The sequence below is a fragment of the Molossus molossus genome, unplaced genomic scaffold, assembly GCF_014108415.1.
Source record: "Molossus molossus isolate mMolMol1 unplaced genomic scaffold, mMolMol1.p scaffold_m16_p_14, whole genome shotgun sequence".
NCBI classification, from domain to species: Eukaryota; Metazoa; Chordata; class Mammalia; order Chiroptera; family Molossidae; genus Molossus; species Molossus molossus.
In genome coordinates, this window is record NW_023425349.1 from 14,591,310 (window position 1) to 14,617,251 (window position 25,942).

General features: G+C 46.6%; 1 protein-coding gene across 1 annotated transcript in view; it reads left to right on the top strand.

Moving 5' to 3' along the window:
* BRINP1 (BMP/retinoic acid inducible neural specific 1) overlaps positions 1–25,942 on the top strand; it is a 175,738-nt gene that overhangs the window by 99,613 nt on the left and 50,183 nt on the right. Inside the window, exons 3-5 of the mRNA XM_036261325.1 lie at positions 10,450–10,640; positions 17,211–17,380; positions 20,583–20,688. Of these exons, the coding sequence (XP_036117218.1) occupies positions 10,450–10,640; positions 17,211–17,380; positions 20,583–20,688 (467 nt within the window). The remainder of the gene's footprint in view (positions 1–10,449; positions 10,641–17,210; positions 17,381–20,582; positions 20,689–25,942) is intronic.

Consider the following 25,942-nt stretch of genomic DNA (forward strand, 5'->3'; position numbering starts at 1 on the left):
ATCCCACAATTTCGATATAGGCCTGAAGGTCAGTGAGTGTGTCTATTGAATGAGTTGGGGAATAAAAGCAATTTCTTAACTAGTTTAGAGCGGGAACAGGGGCGCTTTCTCCATAAGGAAAGCAAAGAAGAACCTAAGTAGGAATGTGGGTTTTGGGGAGGCCCTGAGATGGCAGCACACTGGCTGACTCGAACGTATTTTAACGAGAAAGAATCGGCAATTACATCCCCTTGGGAAGAAGGAGTTTTTCTCCTAAGACGATGCACTGAGGCGGAGGGAAATGAGCAGAGAGTGAACTGGAATCCAAACCAGCTCTGCACGGAGAGCTGTGTGTCCCTGGGAGAACCGCCTCCCCTCTCTGAGCTCCGTGTTTCCATCTAAAGACCGGAGGCAGGACGAAGACGTTCTCCGTGGTCCCTTGGAGCACTCACAGTCTGTGATCTGAAAGAGAGCATTCACATAATTGCAATGTTGAATGGGGTTTATGACAATTGGAAAATAATTGCTACTCCAAACTTTTATTCATCTATATTTAGTTATGAGTCATGCTTTCACAATAGATGCCTAGGACATAAGCAGAGAGATGAATCGAGTAAACAGAATTTTAGATATTTTATTTATATTCCGTTTGTGTAATCTCTGGAGCCCACGGGCATATTAAGATTAGTTAAAATATCCATTAAAAGCTATGTGTTATGCTGCATACTCCCCTTTTAGAATGCCTTGCCAAGGGATAAATAGCTAACACTTATTGAGTAGCTACTCCTGCCAGATTAATTGCGTTCAGTGTGCTACTCCTTCCACAAGCCTGCCAGGTAAGCGCTGGGGTTCCTGTAGCCCTGACAAAGAAGCTCAGAGAGGCTGAGCAGTCTGCAAAGGATCCCTCAGCAAATGAGTGGCCTTCTGCGGGGAGTCAAAGTCAGGCCTTGGTGACTGTAGTCTTAGCTCCTCCCACAGTGCTGGTTCTTGGGAAAGGAGCTGTTGGGTGTCTCCTTTTCAGAGGCTCAGTGCATGAGCCAGCCAGCCCGGTTGCTTTTCTTTGCTATCATACAGGTCATTGTTCTCCTGCAGAGCACAGGAGGGGCTCCTGGCAAGGTGGTTTGGGAGTTAACACCTGCGCTCTGCTGGCTGGTGACTTGTGTCAGGAGTGGGCAGAGGAGGAGGAGGGAGCAGGAAGGGGCAGGGAAGAGCCCAGGCAGAGGAGCCTGGAATCTGAGTTTCTGTCCCCGCTCTGGTGTGGGTTTGCCATGTGGCCCTCACTTGGGGGCCTGGGCCTTAGTTTCCTCCACGTCTGATGCAGGACAGCAATGCTCCCATAGTGCAGGTTGTCAGGAGGATGATGTCTGTGATGACAGAGCTCTGTAAAGCCCCAAGTGCACTACGAACTCCGCAAAATCAAGATAAAGGGATGGACCATGGATGGGGCGGGAGCCCGCGGGACCTGAGGTCAGGAATCAGATGCGAGCCCCTCTTACCACTGATGGTGCTGTGGCCCTGGGCAAGTCCCTTTCTCTCTCTGGGCCTCAATTTCCTCATTTGCAAAATGGCTGCAATGTCCTTGGTGATCGCTGCAAAGCCCTGCATATGGTTTGGATTGCCTGTGGCAAGGTAGGAACTGAGCGCCTCTCGGGACCCTCCAGCTGCTTCGGGAAGAGAAAGCCAGACCGTGCTGAGAATTCCCGCGACCCCCAGTGGCTCCTGCCCTCCCTCACGGTGCCCCACCAGGAATCCCATTGGCTTTTCTCAAAACGGTTCCCTGACCTTCATTCTCACAGGAGCCTTCAGAGCTGTGCCTGGGGTCAGTGTAGCATCAAAATGCTGTTACTCAAAATAGACCCAGAGAGCCCGGCTGGTGTGGCTCAGTGGTTGAGCATCAACCCGTGCACCAAGAGGTCGCCTGTTCGATTCCCAGTCAGGGCACATTCCCAGGTTGTGGGCCTGATCCCCAGTGGGGAGCGTGCAGAAGGCAGCCAATCGATGTTCTTTCTCATCAATGTTTCTATCTGTCTCTCCTTCTCCCTTCCTCTCTCTCTCTCTAATATCAATAAAGAAAAAAAAATTAGACCCAGAGACATAGAGGCAGGAACAGACTGACAGACCTCAGGGGGAAGAAGGTGGGGGGGGGGGGCGGGAAGAGATAAACCAAAGGACTTATGTGCATATGTGCACAACCAATGGGCACAGACAGCAGTGCGGTGAAGGGGGTGCAGGGAGGAGGGGGTCAATGGGGGACAAAAGGCGGCACATCTGTAAACATCTGTAATACTTCCAACAATAAAGATACATTTTTAAGAAATGCTGTTACTGAAGTGAGCACGCTTTGGAAAATGGAAAGGCTTGTACACATATGGTAGGCAAGGATTATTTTATCCTCTCAAGCTAAGCCAATGTCTTGTAATTAAAATGAAACTATTCATAAGCATGTTTCAGAGACGTTTTGTTTCCTCCTGTTCTTGTCATCACTCTGGGGTCACAATGCTGCAGAGACCCAATTGGCTCCCACTCGTGTGCGGGGCACGGGGGCAGGAAGGAGAGGCGCTGCGGGTGGGCACCCTGCTTGCTATGATGCCTCTCTTCCACTTGGCATTTGCCCTTGGGTTCCCTTTCCCCGAGCTGGATAGGGGTCATGTGGGAGCAGCAGACAAGAGAAATATCTTTGCTCCCTCCCCACCCCCTTTCCTCACTGGCCTCCTCTGGAATTCCCCTCCTTCATCTCTGGGGATAATTTGCTGCTAACAGGAACGGGAGTGGCCCTAGAGTGCCCACCCCCGGCACTGATACCCAGAGGCTTGTTTTGACTTCACTTCCAAATGATTAGTTAATACAACCAATGAGATAAGCTGCCCGGAGTAAACACATGCAAACATCCTTTAACCGTAATCAGTCATGCTTTCAATAAACATTTATGGGGAGCACAGTGTCTATAAACTGTTCTAAAATATACCCTTGGATGAAGTCAGACCACTGGAGAGCTCCGTATTTAGACTGTAATACATTTGACTCTCATGGAATTGCTTCACTGAACGGTGCTGTGGCATATGCAGAAGGCTAAACTGAGCCAATCAGACAATGGGGTATTGTTGAAGACAACCCCTACGAGCACCCATTACATCCATTTCTTTATTTGAGACCAGGGGAGATTCTTGTGTCCTTATCAGAGCAACCAGGACATCTGTGTTTTTACAGCAACTTTGAACAACAACTTCTCTGTCATCTTCCTGACTGTGTGGCTCTTTTGGATGGAATTCCTTTTTTCCGTTGGCTGCAAGGAAGCTCAGACATTTGTAGACGTTTCTATCAAGTGTTCAGGACTTTATAGAATTGATTTTGCATGCTAATCTTTAACCCGAAATTTATTTTCTTTTTCTCTTTATGTTTTTTCATTTTTCTCTACTTTTAAGTCTATATAGAATATGTGTTTTTGAAAATCACCTCCAATGATTTCTGTTACGAGATCAGGTTTAATTTAAAAAAACAAGCTGCAAAACATGCTCCGTAAAGAAAAGGAAAGCAGCTCGTCACTCACTCGTCATTCGTAGCCTCGATTGTGCAGGGACAGTGGGGGAAACGCACATTTCTCCAGCGCTCACCCTGGAGGTGCTCCCCTCTCAGCCCTGAGCAGAAATGGTCGCCCCCACTTTTCACGAGGAAACCGAAAAAGAAAACATTTAAGCAATAGAAACATCACTGTAAATGTGCCCTAGGCAAATAAAATAAAATAAAAAATACCAACAGCAGCTTACAATGGTTTGTGCCCTGTTGCAATTTACAGAAATGTTTTCCAACCATTATTTTATTTAACTCCACAGTCTTTGGGAGAAGCGTGTTCTTGGTCTGCACGGTGCATATGAGGAAGTAGACTTGGAGGGAGTTTCTTAAATTCAGTCTTACTACCTTTTTTCTTTTTTTATCCTCTCCGAGGACATTTTTTCATTCATCTTCAGTTAGAGTGGGAGGGAGAGAGGGAGGAAGAGAGCGAGAGAAACATCGATGTGAGAGAGATACATGAAGTGGTCGCCACCCACACGATCTCAACTGGGGCCAGGGACAAACTGCAACCGAGGTACGTACATGCCCTTAGCGGGAACCAAACCCGGGACTCTCTGGTCCATGGCCGATGCTCTAAATGCTGAGCCAAACCGGCCAGGGCAGACTCACTACTTTGAACAGACATCACAAGATTCAACTCTCACCTACCCCCAAAGGTCTACCTACTGGTGACATTTAAAGGAACCTGATTGTTTCTTCCCCTCTCCCATCCCACCATCCATCTGCAGTCACCCAACTTCCCATGGTAGCCTCCCAGCTAAGCATAGCAACGATGATAATATTGATACTAACTTTAATGCTTACATTTTACTGAGGGCTTATTATGTTCTGGGTCCTGACTGTGCTTCGTGAATCAATATAATTGTAAACACATCTCTCTAAAGTAGATAGGCTTCCCCTGGATTACATCCATATTTTATTTTACTTATTTTAATTTATTTTCTTTATTGATTTTTTGTTTTGTTTTTTTTAGAGAGAAAGGAAGGGGGAGGGAGAGAGATAGAAACACCAATGAGAGAGAACATCGATTGGCCACCTCCTGCACAACCCCACTGGGGATCGGGCCTACAACCTGGGCGTGTGCCCTGACCGGGAATCCAACCGGTGACCTCTTGGTGCATGGGTTGATGCTCAACCACTGAGCCACACATCCACATTTTATAGACTGTTAGCGAACTTGCCTTCTATCTCACAGCTAATCCATGGCAGAGTCAGCTTTCAACCCACAATTCCTGCCTCCAGAGCCCAGGCTGAGAGATGCAGAGCTGAACACCATCTAATACATCAGCCGATTTCCTGAGGGCACAGAGCCAGCTCTCCGGACTGTCTTACCATCTTTTCTCCTTCGCTGCTACCTCGTGCTCTCTGTGTCACTGAGCGTCTGTGTGTGTGTGTGTGTCTGTGGAGAGCAGAGGGTTAGTAAAGAGGGTGAGTGAGCATTCCTGTAAAGGCAATGCTAAGCCTTGGGGTTACAATTTTCTCTCCATCCGTATCTTAAACTCTGCTACCCTGGCTCCGGTCTTCATCCACCCTCTGCCTCTGTCATCACCAGCCCCCCGTCTTCCGCTCCCTCAGCGGGATGGGCCTTGTTGCAGACACCCCAGGCCTCCCATCCCGGATCCTGTGTCAGTCTAATGGGTTTGCCTGTCCTGCTGGGATGCTTAAGTGGGCTGAAGCGTATTCCATGGGTCCGGAGCCTTCTCCTCCAAAGGGAATTCTTCGCTCTGTGGGCTCAGAAGGAAGGGTCTGTTTTAGGTTGTGCTCAGTTCACTGAGAACATACACGAACTGTTCTGGGCCAGCAGAGCAGTTAGGCAACATGACAAGCAAGGCTTTCTCACCCTCTTTTAGGTTTTTACTTTTTATATGTTTTTTTAAGGTGGCACATTGCATTCAAAAGGACACGACACTTGGAATTCTGAGCTAACTCTGATTTCAGCCCTGCCAGTCATTTTTGTGTGTTCTCGGGCAAATGACTGATTATTTTTGGAATTCAGTTTTTCTATTTGTGCGTTGAGTGAGTTAAATTTGATGACTTCTATGAAAGGTGTCAGTGATGTTTTTAGAACAGGGGTCATACTCTCTCTGGGCCAAATCTGGCCTTGCCTTCTGCTTTTGTAAATAAAGCTTTATTGGAAACAGCCATGCTCACTTATGTAGGGATTGTTTATGGTAGCAAAACCAAAATATTTGCTCTATGGCCTTTTATAGAAAATGAGATTGCCTGCTCCTCTTTTAGAATACGAGTCAGATTGGTTCATTGTTCGAAACCTTCTTTTGTCTTTCTATATTACTTAGAATTTGAAAATAAAAAATCTTTACCAAATCTAACATACCCTTTTGAGATCTTTTGACTCCGTATTTAGAGATTTTTTTCCTTATTATTGTTTTCTTTCATCTCACCCCGTCTACCCATCTCCATCTGCCTCCCTGATGCTCCTCAAACCTAGTGAACATATTTCAACCTCAGGACCTTGGCACCTGCTGCTTCTTCCTAGATCACTCCCCTGCTCCAAAGTCTCTTCTTCACTTCCTCCAAGTCTCTTCTCCAATGCTATCTAATCAGGAAGGTTTTTTCCGACCAGTATATCAAACCACACCTTCACCCCACCCCTGAACATCCTGACCTCCTTCCTCTCTTTTATTCATCTTCATAACATGTGTGTCCCTTTGGCATGTTACACATTTGTCTCTTTATCATCTGTCTACTCTCACCTGAATGCATGGTCTGGATAGCAGGACTTTCATCTGTTTACTACTGTACCCTCCCATGTGGAAAAATGGTGCTCAGATTTTGAAAACCCAGATCAATCGTTTCTATGCTAATGCTGTTTAATTCTACTTCTGAATGGCTCGGGGTCCTCCAAAGCCCCTTCATATGAGTGCATTTTGGTAGAGTACACAGTTGTAGAATCCTGTGACTGTTCTGTCTTTGTTCCAACATCCCTATGGTGTCACAGAGTCACGTGAACTCATCCTCTGGAAGGTTTTAGTCTGCACTGTTCACCATTAAGAACAGAGTTTATAGACGAAAATCTAATAACAGAGTTTGGCACACAAGGTCCTTTGTCATAGGTCCCTGACAACCTGTCTGTCCCTACCTCTTATCATTTCATACACCCATGCGCACGCGCGCGCGCGCGCGCACACACACGCATCCCTCTCTCTCCAGCTGTCTTATCTGCTCCCATCCCTCTCCATTTTTGCACATAGAGCTCATTCTTCCTGAAACATTCTTTCACAATCCTGGCCCAACGCCTACATTCTCTTCAAGATTGAACCTGCACTTGTACAGGGGAATTCTTGGACATCTCTACTCCTGCCCCATCCATCCCCTCCTCCAGACTGGGTCAGGGGCCCTCCTGTCTGGTTGCTCTGTGACTAAAGTGACCATTGCAAACAGCACCCCGCAGTTAAATAGCGTTCCTAAACCCGCCCGTCCCTCCAGTGAGATGGAATTCCCGAGGATCAGGAGCTGTGTTGGTGATGCTGAGCATGCCTGGCACGGAGCCGGTGCTTCATAATAACACGCCCCAGTGACCGAGCCCTGCCCGAGAGCCCGGCACCGCCCAGCAGGCCACATGCGTCCTCTCTCTCAGCCTTCATCCACCCTGCCAGGGAGGATCCTGAACCCAGCGTCAGCTTCCTCCCTAGTTTTTTTCAAGGAAGCAACACAGACGGCGGCCCTGGGTGTGCAGCTGCTGAGCAGCGGGCACAGTGTGGAGGCTGCTAGCCGAGCAACAGGAGGGACCGAGTCGTGGGCTTGTCATCCGATGCTGGTGGCAGTATTCCTTCGTGTCAGTTCTGGTTTTACTGGGGCTCTTACGTCTACCTCTCGGTGTCTCCAAGAGTGGTTTGCGACTCGGGATGTCAGTGTTCGGCTTTAGCTCTGCCTCTAGCTGGTGCTGTGACTTCTGACGTGTCGCTTAACCTCTGTGTGTGTCAGTCTTGAGGACTGTAGACATACTCACATGAAAAAAACAGCAACCCAAAGCCGTGTTATAAATAAAAGCGATACATATGTGACATAGTGATATCATTCTACCATATGACATTTAAAAGGGTATATACATGTGTGATGCAATGATATAACATATAATACTGTACGGTCGTCTATTATACTATATATGCCTAGGAAATATACGCATAAATATAATTCCATAACTAAGGTATATATAATCTAATACATTTCAGGGATAATTTGATGAGGAAAGACTTTTTCCTCAGAAATTTCTGATGATTCTCATTGCTTTTTTTTTAACCCTCACCTGAAGAGATATATTTTTATTTTAGTGATTTGAGAGAGAAAGAGAGAAACATCCGTGTGAGAGAGAAACATCATTCTGTGGCTTCCCGCACAGGCCCCTACCCAGGATGAAACCCTGACCAGGAATTGAGCCCACAACCCTTTGGGGCACAGGATGGTGCTCCAACCAACTGAGCCCCCTGGCCAGGACCCCCATTTCCTTTTATTGGCCATCTAATACCGAGTAACACATCACAAATCCCTGTACCACTTAGTGGTTTAATGCAGCAGTATTTGCCGCCTCCCAGTTCCTGCGGGTCGGGAGTGTGGTGTGGCTTTGCTGGGTGCTCCGTCCAAGCTCTGGTCATTTCGGGGCTCCAGTGGGGGGCGCTGCTTCCAGCTCACACAGGTCACTGTTCGAATTCAGCTCCTGTGAGGTCCTAGCTCCTCAGAAGCTGTTGGCGGGAGGCTCCCTGGGTCCCCCTTCGTGTGGACCTCGCCATAGAGCTTCTCAAGAAATGGCAGTGGGGAGGGGGTACAGAGAGAGAGAGAGAGGAGCTTCCATAGTGTGTAACCTAACCATGAAAGTAATATTCTATCACCTTCATAGTCTCTTCTTTATAAACAAGTTGCTGGGTCACCTGAGCCCACACTCAGTGGGAGGGGAGGGGATTGCACAGGGGTGTGAACACCAGGGCGCTGGAATCATTGGGAATCATGTCCAAGCTACCTGTCCACCTCCCACTCCTATAAAATTCTCCTCAACCGGCTCTCATGTCCGCTACCCTCTGCCCATCGCTGGTTGCCCCACTTGTCCCATCTTGTCTCCTTCGACAGCCCCCCTTTCCACACCTCCTGTCCTCTTCGGCTCTTCCCATCATGCACCGTGAATCCCCTCTCACTCACTGTGCCCTTTCCGCCACGTGCAGAGTTGTGTGTATGTGTGTGTTACAGCGTTTCTGTTCATGTAAGTCCCACGTCAGCTGCAGAACTACAGTTCAGCTGTGCCCTCCTCTCCGAAGCATCTCCTGGAGAGCAGAGGCGTCTGGGTTCCTGCTTCCATGTCCTGTCATCCTCGGTGTGCAGTCGATTGGAGATTTCTCTTCGCTGCCAGACTGAGCTCCTTAAGGCCGTGGGACTGTGACATGCCCATCCCCCTTCATAGACATCATCCTCTGTGCCCTGCAAGGGTTCGTTGGATGCAGCGGATTGACTTAATAAGTACTCGTGTGTAAGGTACTGAGCTCACTTTATTTAGAATTTGAACTATGTTATGAATTCTGGGCAGAGATTCCTCAAGCAGACATAGACCGTAAGCTCTGAGGCTCAGAAACGTGTTCTAATGTGAACACTTTCTTCAGACCCAGTGTCCTCTGCGTCAGGGATCTGGCTCCACCGCTGAATTACCTGGGCACCTCCCAGCGGGCACCCGCACTGTTCCGCCCCTTCTCGCTCTGGGCCCTTCCTTTGTCTCTCCCACCTTCTGGCAGGAGAGAGAGACCTTTTTATTAAACTCTGGTTCCCATCATTTATCTGGGCTGACCTTGCGTTCCTTTTGGCTGGTCTGTTTTGCTCAAGGGATCTGGAGCTTGTAACTCAGGCAGGTCGGAGAGCTGGTTGTTCCTGGGAACTTTGTCACTGGTAAGAGTGGAGGTCATTACTGATGCCAAAGGAGCCCGACCAAGGCCCCTTAAATTCCTACTGGGATCCAGTGTGCATGCTCCTTGTCCGTCATCCATGAACCTTTAATGATGTACATGTCTGGGAATTGTGCCGAAATAATGTTATGAAACTATCTTTCACCCTGAATTAGTGCCTGGCAGTTTCCAAAGGCATTTTCACACCCTGTGTTTCATGGAACCTGTGCTCCTGCAAGAGGAAATAAATAATACTAGATGGATTTTATAGACGAGGAAAGGGAGACCCAGAGAGGTGACAGGCTCTGCCCGTGATCACACGGCACGGGCCAGTGTGACAGTCAGAGCTGGACTCCCAAGCCCCGTGCTTTGGTCTTTATCCCCCATTAGTGAAGGAAGAATAGAAATGCCCTGCACGACCTTTAGAACACAGCTCAAGTTCTTCCTCATTGTAGTTGCTCAATAAATTCATGCTAAACTTTTGAATTCGACTGAGCCCTGGGATTATTATCTGATTCTGTAATTGTCGTAGAACGGGTCTCAGATTGTTTTGTGCCTTAGATCTTGTCCATTGTTACACAGTGTGCCTCCCTGCCCCTCCCTTCTTCCCTCGCATCCATTCGCGTGTTTATTTATTTGTCCAGTGTGCATTCTTATGAATCCTATCATGTAACATGTGCTGTGTTGCTGGGAAGATTACATCTCTGTGTTATCATTCACTGGAGAGGTGGATAAGCACCGAGACAATGATGCTTTTTGGTATCCTTGATCCTGTGTTAGCAACATGACAACGTGAGTGTTCTGTCGGGTTCACCAAGGTCTCAGTGAGGAGAAGGGTGTTCAGTAAACATCTGCTGGCTGGAGAGGACTGAGCGTCCCGGCTCTCAGTATCACGCGATGGATATTAGAAATAACTGTAGTCACTCTGCCTCGTACGAGGAATGTCGGGTGGTTGGGTAGGCTCTTGCCTAGGGGAGAGGTGGTAAGTTGAAGAGTCTCACTCATCTCTCCTGCCCAGGGAGTTTGCCCGTTGGAAGGTGAGGAACACAGCCATCGAGAGGAGAGACCTGGTCCGTCATCCAGTGCCCCTCATGCCGGAGTTTCAAAGGAGCATCCGCCTGCTTGGCAGGAGACCCACCACTCAGCAGTTCATTGATACCATCATCAAAAAGTACGGCACCCACCTCCTCATCTCTGCCACCTTGGGAGGTAGGTCAGCAGCCACTGGGCCATATGGCCTTGTTATGACTTTGGGTCTGGGATGGAGCGGGGGTGGGGAGGTGGGGGATGGGATGCCCTGGGATCAAAGCTGAATTGACATCTCTGCTGTGGCTCATTACTCCAAAGCATATATCGACACGTAAGCCAAATTGTCTTGGTTCTTATGATCATATCAGAGCAATTGATTCTGTTCTCTGGGACAGTCTAGCTTGACCGGTCACTCACTTCTCTGGAAACATGGCTTCGCCTTGAAATTAGCTCAGCTTGTTGGGAATGCTTAATTTGGTTATTAGATTAGTTCCTTTCGGAATATAGCCTAATTTGGGGAAATCATTAAAATTCAGATGTTGTTTTGAGAATGGCCTTTGTTGATTTAAGTCTGCTTGAGAGACTGATAACTTGAGGTTAGCGTGTTGCAACGGGGATCTCATCTGTGTCTTCTATGGGTTTGGAGTAGGTTACTAGGAAGGCAGACTAACCGCCCCACCCTGCTCAGCCTTGCCCAACCCTCCCACCAAGTCCAATCAGTCTTTAAGGGAGTAAGGAACAGGGGAGGGAGGCGGATAAAAGGGAGCAAAGAAATGCAAAGAATAAAAGGGGGAAATGGTAGAGACTGGTGCATTTAGTTGCTCATGGGTCTTGCCTGCATGCATCATTTTATATTATAAGCTGCAATCCCTCAGTCATCAGTTTTCTTCTACCAGAGTGAGTGGGTTTGTTGAAGTTCGAGAAAACCCCTTTGGTGGCAGGGCACCAAGCCACCTACTCAGAGAGCTGCTAAGTGGCATTTGGCAGGGCTATAGGGCTATGGCAATATACCAACAGGGTTGGTATATTGATGGAGGCAGGCTGGGTAGACTGAGGTGCAATTAATTACACTAGATGATGTTCCCCTACGGAGGAGGGGGGAGCATCACAAGCTGGAGTAGTTCGTACACACCGCAGGGAGGGAGGGCTATTCAGCTGGCCAGGAGCTGGCCGGGGGGAAGCCAGGAGCGAAGCTTCCCAGGCTGAGCACACAGCGTAAGTGCTGAGGAAGATCAGATTCGGAGGATGATGCTGTGAGGACTGTGGCTTGGTTTGGTGAAGTCATTCATTCTTGCCATAATAGCCACTACTTATTGAGTATTTGCCCATAGTAGGCATTGCACTTTGTCTTTAGTCCTCAAACACTGCACAGTAAGTCAAATTACCTGCATTTTATAGAGGAATTGAGATTCAGAGAGGTGTGGCTAAGTAAGTGACAAAGCTAAGGAGTGTGTGTGTGTGTGTGTGTGTGTGTGTGTGTGTGTAATTGAATGTATTTAAACAAAAACAGAACAGTTAACTCTTATTTTTTAATTTATGGCTTTCAGTCCGTAAAATCTATATTAGTTTTTGACCCAGCATCAATTATGTCTTGAACTGACTAATTAATCCACTCACTGCCTAAGACAGCCAACCAGCATGGATTGGTCTCCTGCTGCTAGTTGGAGATTAGGTGAGGCTGGACTTGGAATGATAAGTCCAGTAGTATAAATTCTATTCTCTTGTAAAGGGACACTGAAATCACTTCTACATCGAGTGTTGCATTAACCTATACCCCTTCCTTTGAACTTCTCCCCCTTTCCATTTTACCTGAAAAATAAATTGTTGCAACCAATTCAGTTGTTCTGTGAGAGACAGTGTTCTGTCCAAGCGTATGGAAAACCCAAGTAACAAAGACCTCTCTTTGGCAGTGAAATATATTTTTAATTTTTCAAGGCAAGGAGGTGAATTATTCACAGAGCCTTGTTCCTCTCCTGTTTTTACAGACCCACGTTTTAAAACATGCAAAGCTTTGGACTGAGTTTTGGTGTTGGACAGCGGACCCCGGATGTTCCCGCAACGTGGAGGAGCGGGCAGGGGGACGGGGAAAGGTTGACTGTAGATTGAGCGCAATGTGCCAGGAAGCCTGTGAGGTCCCTCTCACACCATCATTTCATTCATTTAGTCTGAACAGTATTTCTTAAGGGCCTCCTAATGCAGAGGGAGAGAAGGGAGGTGGTAATTGTAGTGAACAAGAGGGTTTCATTCTTGGGTTTCCAGCCTGTCTCCTGCTCCTCGCCAGGTTTCTGTCACCTTGGATAATATTATTATTATTAATAACTATTGTCATTAATAATATTAATAACATTATTATTAATATTATTATTCTTGTTATCATTGAGTGGGGCTAAGGAACGTGGAGACTCAGGATTCAAGCCCATTTCTACCGCTCACTAGGTGAATGGGAGACACTGAGAAAGTCATTTTTCTGGCTGGATATGAGTTTCCCTGTCCAAATAGAAGGAGGTGCAGAAAATTTTATTTGCTATAATTTTTCCTACAGGAAACTGTGTTTATTTAGGAGAAATGCTTTGATAAGCTGTTTGAGGTGTTAGGCAAGTTCCTAAGGGCATACTCAGACAACAAGGATGATCTGTGAACCGTCATGCGTGGGACAAGTGAACTCGTGTGTATGGTCCCCGAGGGAGAGGGAAGTAAGAGCAGGGAGTGAGGAAGGAGATGGGGGAGGGCTGACAACTGAGACATATCAATGGGATCTTCAAATTTTTGCTGAAATCCATTAAACTCCTACCATGCTTGGCATGAGTGGTGAAGGTAATTTGGGGGTGGGGGTCTAGGATGACACTCAGGAATACCAGTTCCCCCCTGTCCCTCAGAAGGTCATATTCTTGCCTCAAGGGAGCCCCGTGGAGCCTGTGTATCTGTGCATGATAAGCTCGCAGCATGCAAACACCTGCCTGTGCTAGATATCAGTTCACCTGCGTGTGGACATGCACACAAACTCAGAGCACGCATGCTCACTCATTGGACTCATGTGTAGGGATGCCATGTCCACATACATGAGTATCTGTGAGCTTGCACATGCATGTAAGTATGTGTGTATGGCAGGGATATCTTTTCATGCATGAGGGTTCATGTTTTTGTACTTGTGTGTCTGTGTGTCTATTCATTACCCCCCCCCATTTTGGGCCATCTGCCCATGGCTAAGAGGAGGGCTGAGAGCAAAGTCCCAGGGGCTCAGCAGGAAAGGATGGGGGTGCCCCGTTCAGACATCCCTCACCCTCCATCTGGAAGTAGTAGCCCCTACTGACACCAAAGGCCAGATGGCCATCTACCATCTCCTCCCCATCCCTGCATGGCTGAGTCCACTGTGTTCCCTTGGAAAGTTGTACTGCAGAGAGAGGCAAAGCCCCCAGAGGAGAGAGACCAAGGAAAGGCCTTTGTGGGGCGAAAAGCCAATTTGCAGGGACGTCCTAATGGGAAAGCAACTCCGAACAGAACATTCTTTTAATAAACAAGAAATTAAGTCTTAATAATGCAGCGAGAAGCCCATTAACCCCTCTTGATCTAAGGTTTGCTGCTGCCAGTTCTCAGTCCAGAGGGACCGGGGCTGATTTCACCTACGTCTTCCACAGGCCCCTTAGAGAACACTTGGAATGTTGATTTCCTCTGCCTCTTGCCTCTAACTTCTAGCTATTCATTTATTTATTCATTTACCTTTCCACCCATCTATCTGTTCATCAACTCGGTCAATCATCTATCCACCCATCCATCCATCCATGCATCTACTCACTCACTTATCTTCCAATCAGAACAAAACACCTGCTCTTCATCTGACCCAGGAGAAACAGATAGAGTCCTTGTTCCCTAAGGCCACCACCCAGCACCCCTGACCACAAAGTCTAAATGTACCTAAAGTCATCTTTAAGCCACATCTATTCAGGTTGCTATGGTGTTCACAGGATGCAAAATCACGTCCTCTAGGAAAACCAGTGAGGGCTTCATGGGAAGTTGCAGAACACAAATGTCTTATTCCGAACTCTGCTCAAGTCTAGGCGCGGGAAACCCAGAGATTAATTTTGATGATGATGAATCTTCTTACTGGGAGATTTCAGTCTAGTCATTGAGGCAGTTATGTCAATCAATAACTGCTAGAGAGTTGGATCATTTCCATGTGTATTCATTCACCCCAAAATATGGTGATTGTTAAGCACCTAATATATGCCCAGATTATGCCAGGCAGTGACAGTGACATGATGAAACACTCTCACATGCTTCTCCTCTAGTGAAGATGCAGCTAGCAAACAGCAGCCACCAAGCTAGGTGATAGGCGATATATCAGAGAAAGAAGAGACCGGGAGCACGTGGTCAGGGTCCTTCATCAGTCTAAGACTGGAGGATGCAAGGGAGACTTCTCAGAGGAGGTGTTGTCTCTGGTGACACCTGAGGGATGAGAGGAAGTTAGCAGGAGAAAAGCAGACTCCCTCGCAGAGCACACAAGGTGCCTTGGTGCGGGCTACAGCCTACCTAGAGGGTGGCAAGGTGGGCGGCAGGAGAGACTGATCAGCTGAGCTCCGTATCCCTCAGCAGCAGCAGGGACGCAGGCACCCTTCATCTGGCCGTCCCCCTACCCCCCGTGCATCCCTGTACTCGGCTGTTCGCTTGACTCATTGAAACGATCCCTCCAAGTCTCTGTTTCCCTGGACCAGGGGTGTCCAGTAGGAATGAAACGTGAGTCGCAATGTGAGTCACTCTTGCCATTTTAAGTTCGCTCACAGCCACATTTTTAAGTAAATAGGAAATGAAAAGGAGAGAATCAATTTAAAAATATATTTCATTTCACGTACTAAATCATCCAAAATGTGATCATTTCAACATGTAATAAATAAAATAAACAATCAACTAGCTATTTCATTTATATTTTTTACATTTGGGGACATTAGCTGTGTAGCTTACACCTACAGGCTTCTCAGTGTGGACCAGCCACGTATCAGTGCTCAGGAGTCACACTTGGCTGGTGGCTCCCGTTTTGGACAGCAGGTGTGTAGTCACTCAGTGTCCCAAGAATGGGGATGGTGTCTTATTCATTTGTCACCCCAGGGCCTGCCAAAGTGCTCAGCACACACAAAATGGCCAGTGCATGCCATTTTGAATGAAACTGAATGGACCAGCTAGAGAAGGAGAGAGAGGGGCATACATCCCCCTTGGGGTGAGTGTATGGCTGGGGAAGCTCACAGGAAGGTGGTGCCTGAGCGGGTTTTGCAGGGTGTCTAGGAGTTTGCCAGGACAGAGGAGGGATAGTAAGAGCAGGTGACATGTGAATTGGGCCCAGAAAGCTGGATAGGATGTCAACATTTAGGGCAGAGACAGAATGACATTCCACACAGGAAAAAAAAAAGAGGCCGAGGAAATACTGGGAGAAATGGTAAGAATCAATCACGGGGCCAGAAGGAACGGCCTGGGTAGACCCCGTGGAGAGACAGCGCTGCAGACAGACAGGAGGCGGCCAGCGCAGACCTCTGGCAGTGGAACTGTGTTCTGGGAGCAGGCACGAGGGATCTGAGGCCGAGGAGTTAACCTCTGTGCCCACTGCCCGCAATAACCACTCTCCTTCTGAAAGTAAATTGTTTGTTCTCTTCCACTGAAAGAGCCTGCAGTGTCACGGAGACATCCCAGTTATCCTAGATGCCGGGCTTTTGTCCTCAGAAAGTATTGACAGTGTTTGTTCTCCGACCACCCCATTGTATCATCCAACTGATATTTCACCGCGATCAAATGATGGCAGTTAACCCTTTCATGGTGCTTACTGTGGGCCTGGCAGGAGCCAGGCACTGTATGTAATTAATGAGTTTAATCCGTGACACCTGTGGGAGGTAAGGGCCGTTGGTGTCGCCGATTTTGCACGTGAAGAAGCTGGAGTGGGGAGAGGGTCCCTCGTTCACACAGCTGCTTCGCGTCCGGGCTCTGTTTGCACGACTGCTCCAAGCGATGTCGCCGGCCGCAGCGCACTGCATACTGATGCAGGGACTCCACGCATCTTCATTAACTTCTTCTTCTTCTTCTTTTAATCCTCACGCAGGGGTATTTTTCCATTGATTTTTATTTATTAAAATTTTTTTTTTCGTGTATTGATTTTTACCGAGAGAGGAAGGGAGAAGGAGAAAGAGATAGAAACATCAATGAGAGAGAATATCGACTGGCTGCCTCCTGCATGCCCCCCACTGGGGATCGGGCCCACAACCTGGGCATGTGTCCTGACCGGGAATTGAACCGGCGACCTTTTGGTGCGTGGGTCGATGCTCAACCACTGAGCCACACCGGCCGGACTCCATTGATTTTTAGGTAGATTGGAAGGAAGGGAGGGAGGGACAGAGAGAGAGAGAGAGCATAGATGTGAGAGAGACACATTGATTGGTTGCCTCCCGCACAACCCCGACTGGGGCCAGGGATGGAACCTGCAACCCAGGTCGTGCCCTTGACCAGGAATCAAACCCGAGACCCTGTGGACGGTGGGCCGAGGCTCTAATCACTGCACCCAGCAGCCAGGCTGTGATCCTTCTCTTAAGGAGCCTGCTGCTTCCAGACACTATGGACAGCTTTTCTTTCATTGAGCTCTTGCTTTTCACTGGCACGAGGAAGTTGGGCCAAGTCAGTGGGAAGTCGGAGGGTGTTTTCAGCCTCCATGCTCTGCAGCTGTTCTTCCCACCCCAAGCTGGATGGGCTGCCTGAGCTTCCTTTCCTCCCACGCAGGGGAAGAGGCCCTGACCATGTACATGGACAAAAGTCGCCTGGACAGGAAGTCAGGGAACGCCACTCAGAGTGTTGAAGCTCTGCACCAGCTCGCATCCTCCTACTTTGTGGACCGCGACGGCACCATGAGGAGGCTCCATGAGATCCAGATATCCACCGGGGCAATCAAGGTACGGCTCAGGCGGGTTGGGGTGGCAGCTCCCTGAGGCACCCCCACTGCAGCCCCGGCAGTCTGAGGGTCGATGGGCAGATACAAGCCCTGGCTTCATCCCCATGGACCTAACAGTCCCTCCCCACCCCCGCCAAGCATTCTGACTCATGTTGTCAAGTGTATGAGTGTTGTCTTTCTGGTGACCATGGCTACGGATTCACTGGGGAGCCCCCAGCTATGGCCACAGCATAATTAGCGACAATCTTCTCATTCACTCTTTTTTTTGATCCTCACCTGAGGATATTTTTCCATCTATCTTTAGAGAGAGAGACATCGATGTGAGAGGGACACACTGATTGGTTGCCTCCCAGATGCCCTGACCAGGGCTGGGTACTGAACTACAACTGAGGTATGTGTCCTCGACCAGAATCGAACCCGCGACTCTTTGGTACGTGGGCCAATGCTCTAACCGCCGAAATGGCCAGGTTTCTTATTCACTCTTAAAGTTCTCTTGTATGGATGATTTTCAGGCTCTCGTCCTAAGAAAAGAAACAGTGGGTAAATGATTCCCCCAAGGTCACAGAGCTAGCTGCAGTCAGACTACTGAATGACAGTAATTTCTTCAACACCTGTGTTTCTGTTCCTCACCCCATATTACAGATGGAAAAATTGTGATCCGAGGGTTAAAGACGTTTGCCCAGGGTTTCAGAGTAGAGAGTACCTTCACAAGGACTAGAGCTCGAGTCTCTGGGCCGGGGTCAGTAACTATTTTCTGTAAAGGGCCAGATAATCAATATTGAAAGCTTTGCTGGTCACGTGGTTTCTGCTGCTACAGCTCAATCCTGTTGCTGTTGCATAGACATCGGCCATAGACAATATGTAAACAAATGGGTGTGGCTGTGTTCCAATAAAACTTTATTTGTAAAAACAGGCAGTCGGTCCCGCTCATGTACCACACTGCCAGCCAGCAGACTGTTCTAAGCCGAGGAATGTGCCCTCCATCTGTGCTGGCCAAGATAATAGACACCAGTAATTTGGGGTTATGGAGTCCTTTAAATGTGGCTGTTGAGGAACTAAATTTGTAAGTTTATTTCATTTTAATTAATGTTAATTTTAATAGCCATACCAAATAGAGCAGCTGTAGACTTTTAATTGAGTGCCTTGCAGCACAGGAACTTAGAAAAAACAAAACAGATATCATTCCAAATGCATTCACAGATTACCTTTATAAAGAAAATAAGAGAGGGCATTTTTGATGTAATTAATCAGTTCTTCTGAGGATATCAATGCAGGATTTTTGCATCTCAGTTTTTTTTTTTAAACCAGATTATACCTGCCTTTTATGTCTCAATCTTCAGTCTAATTTTTTCCCCCCTGAATAAAGTGCAATCCCAGCCTTATTTTAAGACTTTCAAAGGTGTCCCTAGGAAAAGAGTGTTTGTGTGGGGTGGGGACCAGCCGGGGGGGGGGGGGGGGCAGGGATGCAGGCGAAGAGTCAGAAATTGACTAAGGCAAGAGAAAGATGTGGGCGGGAGAGAGTTACTGGGGAGGAAGGTAGGAAGAAGAGAAATAAATCAGATCAACAAACAAAGAGCCACTTATCTGAGAAGAATCGCCTATATTGGGGGGATTATGTTGTTAGGGAGCTCAGCACAGAGAGACGGATCTTTACAAAGCCGTCAGTCGGAGTGAAGCAAAGGCCTGGATTTATGATCATCAAACGGTGCTCTCGCCACTGGACAGGCACGGGGTTGAGATCTCGAAGCCCGGTCACACGCTGGTCCTCTTTTGTGCATCCCGGACAGGCAGCCGGCCTCCTTCCGAGGACTGTCTCGGAGTATTGCTGGGGCTACTCAAGGAGCCGCCCTCACGGGAGCACTGTCTTCTCCACCCAGGCGGGGATTTTGATTTTCCTGGACATGTCTTGACATTCCCTGCAGACCCAGCCGGCTAGAAGGGGTCCCGCCGCCAGCTTCGTGCACGACACATGGCTGGTCCAGGTGGGGTTTGGCCCATGGTTCCTGTTCCCTGGGTGTCTTGCAAAATGAACTGGTCGTTGTCTCCCATTCGATAACAACTATGTTCTAATAACTGTGTTATTTTTTCTGTTCAAAGAAGAATAAATTATTTGTTAAAGACCCCAAAGCTAATGGTCCTTCATTTAGGTACCATATCCTGGGTGCTAGCCACTTCAAAAATAGGATCCCTTTACCTACTGAGGTGGGGGAGAAGATTAGTCACATTTTATGGATGGGGACGGTGAGGCTTCGAAAATAAGCTCCAGATGCGTGGCTCCACAGCTGGAGAAAGGCACAGCGGGCACCTGGAGGTCTCTGGGGCTGTTTCTCAAGCAGTCACTTCCTCCAGCAGCCAATGCTGTGTCCTTGTAATTGGGTGCAAATCCCAAAACAATTCCACAGGTACCTGTGTCAAATGATGGGGAGTGAAGGCTAAAGGGATGAAGAAGCCCCTTTTCAGGCTAAACCATTGCTATAGCCCATGGCTATCTTCGGGAATAGATGCCCCCTATCGTCCACCATCTCAGTTATTCAAAGACAGTTTTGGAAACACTCCACCAAAGAATCAGGATGTTTTGTTCTGCTGTGGTGTTGATTGTGCTCCTTGCTGATTTTTAAAATTTTTCGGAAAATGGGGATAATTTCAATGTACTTGCCTAATGAGAATGCATATGTGCAATTGCTAGAGACTTTTGGCAGGAAGATGCCCATTGTTGAACATTCGCCATGTGTTAGGTTTTTACACCCACGGGTCACGTCTCATCTCACAACTTCCCTGGAAAGAATTTACTAGCTTCAGGTTGGAGAAGCTCAGTGACTTCCTTAGGTCACAGCGCAAATAAGTGGGCGGGCCAGGATTTAACACCGATTCTCCTGATGCTAACGTCCATGCTTTTGCGATGTACTGCACTGGATGCTTTCACTTTCTAGTCCGTAGCGTACTTACAGCGGCTTTGTGGTGCACCACAGATGGGACCTGGGCATTCTGACTCCTGCCTGTCTGCTTGATTGGCCTGCTAGCTTGTCATTGCCTGGTGACATCCAGGCGAGGTCCTTGGCACAGGCAAGGCACTCAGGAAGCAGCCATTGGCTTGGGGAGAAGATGTTTTCTGCTGGCTTTGCTGTGCTAGGGGCTGACTTTGCAGGGACTGTCCCATACAAGGCTGTCTGTCTCACATCTGCCACCCTTGATGTCCACTCCAGGTCACAGAGACACGCACTGGGCCTCTGGGCTGTAACAGCTATGACAATCTGGACTCTGTGAGTTCTGTCCTTCTGCAAAGCACCGAGAGCAAACTTCACCTTCAAGGTAGGTGCTGGTGGCCATGGGGGGACCCGAGAGAGGAGGAGGAGGCAGACTGGGGGAGGCATGATGTGCAGGGAGAACGAAAAAGATGAAAGACAGAGAGACCAATGAAAACTAAGCCATGATATAAAGTCCCTTTAACAATTCTAACATAGACAGGACATTAAACTCAGGGTTATTAATTAGTTTTCAGATATCAAGTATGGAGTTGTGAGCTTTATCTGATTATTTTGATGAAAACATCTAAACCATGTTATTTATAGATTCTCCAGATCTAATATATATTATAGTTTCATATCCTATTGTCTGAATTTCCTACATTACGGTGTTTGATTTTCAATGCATTTTGGCAGGTGTTATTTGAATTCTAAGAGCTATAGGGCAATTTATAGAATGTTTGGTTCTATGAAATCTTCTTTTTCCTTATTTGTTGATATTTGTGATCTTCAGTTTTTCATACATACACACAAATACACATATGTGTTTGTGTATGTGTATGTATGTGTATTTGCTTTTAGCAGAGCTGACAGATGAGAGCGGTCCATGCTGCCTGGGGTGTACAGACAGGTCTCTTCGGCATTGCTACCGAGAATGTAATAATCATAAGGATTAATTTGCTGCTACATGCAAATATTTGTATTTGTTTCATGTCTGTTACATATCAGGTCCATGTTAGGTGCTCCATATATACTCATAACCTTAGAATAAGATATTATTATTATTTTTTATTGGTACGTGCCCCTAGCTGGAACCGAACCAGGGACTCTCTGGTCCGCAGGCCCACACTCCAACTGCTGAGCCAAACCAGCCAGGGCTAGAATAAGATATTCTTTAAAATAATAATTATACCCTTATTAATTCATCCTAAAGTGGAGAGGATATTGTAGGGGAAACTGACAAGCCTTTAAGTACAGATGGTGATGTTTTAAAAAGCAATACGTTACAATGACAGAAAAACAACGTAAAGATCTCAATTTTCCACATGAGGATACTAAGTTAATTAATGTAGCATCCATACAACATGATATCAGGCCGTCCTGAAATGTGGTTTATAAAGAACTTCCAAGTGTATGTGACAATGATTGGATACAATGTTAATTTAAACATGGCTGGCTTCTGACTGAATGTATGGCATGACCATGTAGAAGAATAAGGAGCAACAATATGGCAAGGAAATACGCGGAGCTGTTAAAAGAGGATACCTCTCGATGGTTAGGTTACAGATGATCTCTCTTGGGCTCCCAGCTCCTTTTCTGACTTCCCTATGGTGATCATGTATTAACTTTATAGTCAGAAAAGGAAATGACATGCTTTAACTTTGTGTAGACCTTCTAGAAAGGTACCTGATAAAGGTGATGCTGAATGTCAGTGGGAGGAAAGTTGGGTGGAGATTGGCAGGCGGAGCTAAGCAGAGGTTGGTAGGACTTTTATATTCTAGTTCTCTGGCAACTCTTTGATTCATGCTGCTGTTATAGGATATGATTGGAAAATGGTTCAAGGATGGCTTCGAAGTGTCACTAGGGAGCAATGAATGAAAATTCTCAGGAAAATCCAGGCCAAGAAAGTGGTTTAGTATTAAAACAAAACATATCCTCAAATACACGAAGAAGAACCCTGCTCTTTTAGTAGCGAAAGGAGTAGACAGATGGTTTGGTAATGCCTAACGAGAAGGTCAGAACTGGCTTGGGCGTACAGTGATGTTAGCTCCTGTGCTCTCTCGGTGACCTTGAAGTGCCAGCAGGGTTTGAGTCCAGGAAGTTTGGCTTTCATCTGCATTGATCACCCTGCTGTGTGTGTTAGAGGTGGAGAGACCTGTGAGTTATAATTGGAATACGTTTAGGAGGGATTCACAAGATGTTACTAGGAAGTTATTAAGATCACAGGGGCAGTTAGAGGCTGATTTACCACAAAGCTAATGACACTTGAGGTCCAGGGTTCCCTCCCCTTCCGTGTCCTCATCTTTTCTCATTCTAAATATTCACTTTCATATCTAATTTTGAATTATTTTTCTCAGTGAGCAACAAAATTATAAGTGTTCGTCCCCGCAGATCCAAGTCTGCCACGGGCTACATTATTAGAAGTATATTATCCATGGAAAAGGAGGTGACAGCCTTGTCCTATTCTAGATTGCCAGAGCACACCTGGAGGATTTGATTCAAGTCTGCATCACACTTCAAGAGAGTGTTAACAAACTACAGTTCCTGAAGGAGGGTGTCCTATGATGAACAGCTGAAGAGGTTGACTTGGAGCAAAGGGTGTTGTCTGCATATCCCTGAAGGGTTGTCTTGCAGAAAAGATAGTCAGATTTATTAACATGGATGAAACGGGCTAACCCTGATCTACTTACAGGAAACTACAAGGACCCCAGCTTTTAACTGAGATAAAGTAGATCTCAGTTTAAACTCAGTGTACAATAGATCTTCTAATGCACATTTATGCCAAACCTAGAAGGGCCTGCCGATGTATGTAGTGACTCTGAGTTATAAGTAAATGACATTTGATAGGAATGTTATTAGAGAGATTATTTAATCATCATTCCATTGGGTTGGGTGATTGAAGTAAGTGGTCTGTAAGACCTCAATACAGAATCTAGGCTTTTATGAAGACTTTTCTTGAGACTGGCTATGTGCCAAATTTAATGTGAGACATGGGACACATCAGCACAAATCAGTTCTTTTCAATTTACAACATACAGGGTGGGGAAAAAGTAAGTTTACAGTCATGAGCATGTGACACACAGTTTATTCTCGTATTATTATTGATTAATTATTGTATTATTTTCCATACAAACAACTGGAAACCTAATTTTGCCCTACCCTGCGTATATTATTTAAGGAGCCATATTAGCCCTGAGCTAGTCACAAGGGTACAGGAGTAAACAAGACATAATTTCTATCCCAAGGAAGTATATGCTCTATCAGAGAAGATGGACCTAGACAAATAATAATAAGCATCATGCGTTTTTGTGTTGTTGTTGTTGTTTTTAAATGTTTTTTTCCTTTATTGAGTTTAGAGAGAGAGGAAGGGAGAGGGAGAGAGAGATAGAAACATCGATGAGAGAACATTGATTGGCCACCTCCTGCATGCCCCCCACTGGGGATCAGGCCCAAAACCTGGGCATGTGCCCTGACTGGGAATCAAACCAGCAACCTCTTGGTGCATGAGTCGACGCTCTAGACACTAAACACTGAGCCACACTGGCCGGGCAGCATATTGTGTTTTAACTGAGAAAAAACATGAGGGTTTTATGGTACTAGTTGGTGTGGGGACTTAACTTACAAGAGAATCAGGGAAGTTTTCTTGCTAAAAAAGATTCATGGGATAAGACCTGAAGGATGAGAACTAGGGCAGGCTCGTGGATATGGGGGCAGACAGAAGAGTCTCTATGAAGGGGCATTCGAGGAACTGGAAAGTCTTAAGAGACTAAGGCTGAGACATCAATGGTGAGAAGGACAAAGGAACCCTTCAGATCCTGCAGCGCATCAATGAGTTGAACATTAATTTGAGAGTGCTGGGCACCATGGAAGAGTTTTTACCAAGGAAATAGCATGAAGAGGTTGATGTTTTGGAAGACCACTCTGGCTTTTGTGTGGTCAGTTAATTAGAGATGGGTGGGTATCAGGTTGGTGACCAGTTGGAGGCTATTGTAGTACTTTTGAAGAGAGGTCATGGATTTAGACATGGAGGTGGCAGTTGGGATGGAGAAAAGAGACCAATTTTTGAGTTACTTAGAAGGCATCATGGCCAGGATTTAGTGAAAAGACTGCGAAGAATTTGATAATTGAGTGAATGGAGTGTGGGGAAGAGATAGAGAGAATGGACAGGAAAATACATATGATTGAACGTAATATATAATAGAGATAATAAAAGTAATGCATACTATTATAGAGACCCAGAAAAGGGAGTAATTCATTCTGTCTGTCTAGATAGAGGAATCACAGGGGAGAAATGGTGTCCGAGGGAGAGTAATGTCATGGTGCTGGAAGGTAAAAGGAAAAAGCTCCTTAAATATAAGACAGAAGATTATCTCATGACTTTTCAGTAGTCTGATATTTATTCAGCAGAATACAAAAAGCACTAAATGTAAGAGAAAGGTTGATAAATCGGACGACATTGAAATTAAAAATTTCTGTTTATCAGAGGCTGCTATTCCTAGCATGAAAATGCACGCTATCGAGTGGATGGAAGTATCTGTGATACGTGTATCTGACCGAGAACTCTTGTGCAAAACATATCAATAACTCCTAAAGCCAACAAGAAAAAGACAGACAATCTAGTAAGACAAGAAAATGGGTAAAAGATATTCCTGCTTCACAAACAGGAATATCAAAGTGGCAAATAAACATTCGAAAAGGTAATTCACTTTCCTCGTCCTCAGAAAATGTAAATTAACACCACAGTGCATTAGCATACCTCAGCAACCCGTCTGGCTCAAATGCAAAGCCCTGCCAATTTCAAGGAGAGACAGTTCGGAGCCCTGGGACCTGACCACGTTGCCTGAGGGTATAAGTGGGTACAGCAGTTCTGGAAAACTCTTGCAGTATTTACTGACAACCCAGCATAGCCTCACCATCTGACCCAGCAATTACAACTCCTGAGAATATGCCCAACAGAAGTGTTCCCTGTGTTCACCAAAAAACACGGATGTTCACAGCCACTTGATTCAAAATGTCCAAATAGAAGTAGCCCCAAATGCTCATCAACAAGAAAGTGGATGAATAAGTTGTCCTACATTCACTTGCTGGGCTACAGCACAGGAAAGAGAACAGAATAAATACCCTTTCGCGCAACACTGTGGAAGAATCTCATGGAGATCTCATTGAGGAAAAGAAGCCAGACATAAACGAATACACGCACTACGATTTCATTCCCACACAGGTCAAAACCAGGACAAACAAACACATTGTTTCAGAGTCGTCCACCTTTTGGGGAGGATGAGTGGGGAAGCGATTGATGGTAGATCAGAGGTGTTTCTGGAAGTATTGGTAATGTTCTGTTTCTTGATCTGGGTGGTGTTCACTTTGTGAAAATACACCTTGCTGTACACACATGATGTATATGCATACGTTTCCGAGTATATAATATGCAGCTAGTAAACGTTTGTTTATGAATGTACTCCATCCTGACATCGTCTGGAAAGAGAAAACATGGGTAGGGCAGGGACAGGGAAAAGCAGGAGGTGGTCCAGCCCAGCGGGAAGACGAGCTGCAGGGACTGAGGCCAGAGGAGCCAGAAATCACAACAGCCCTGGCCGGGG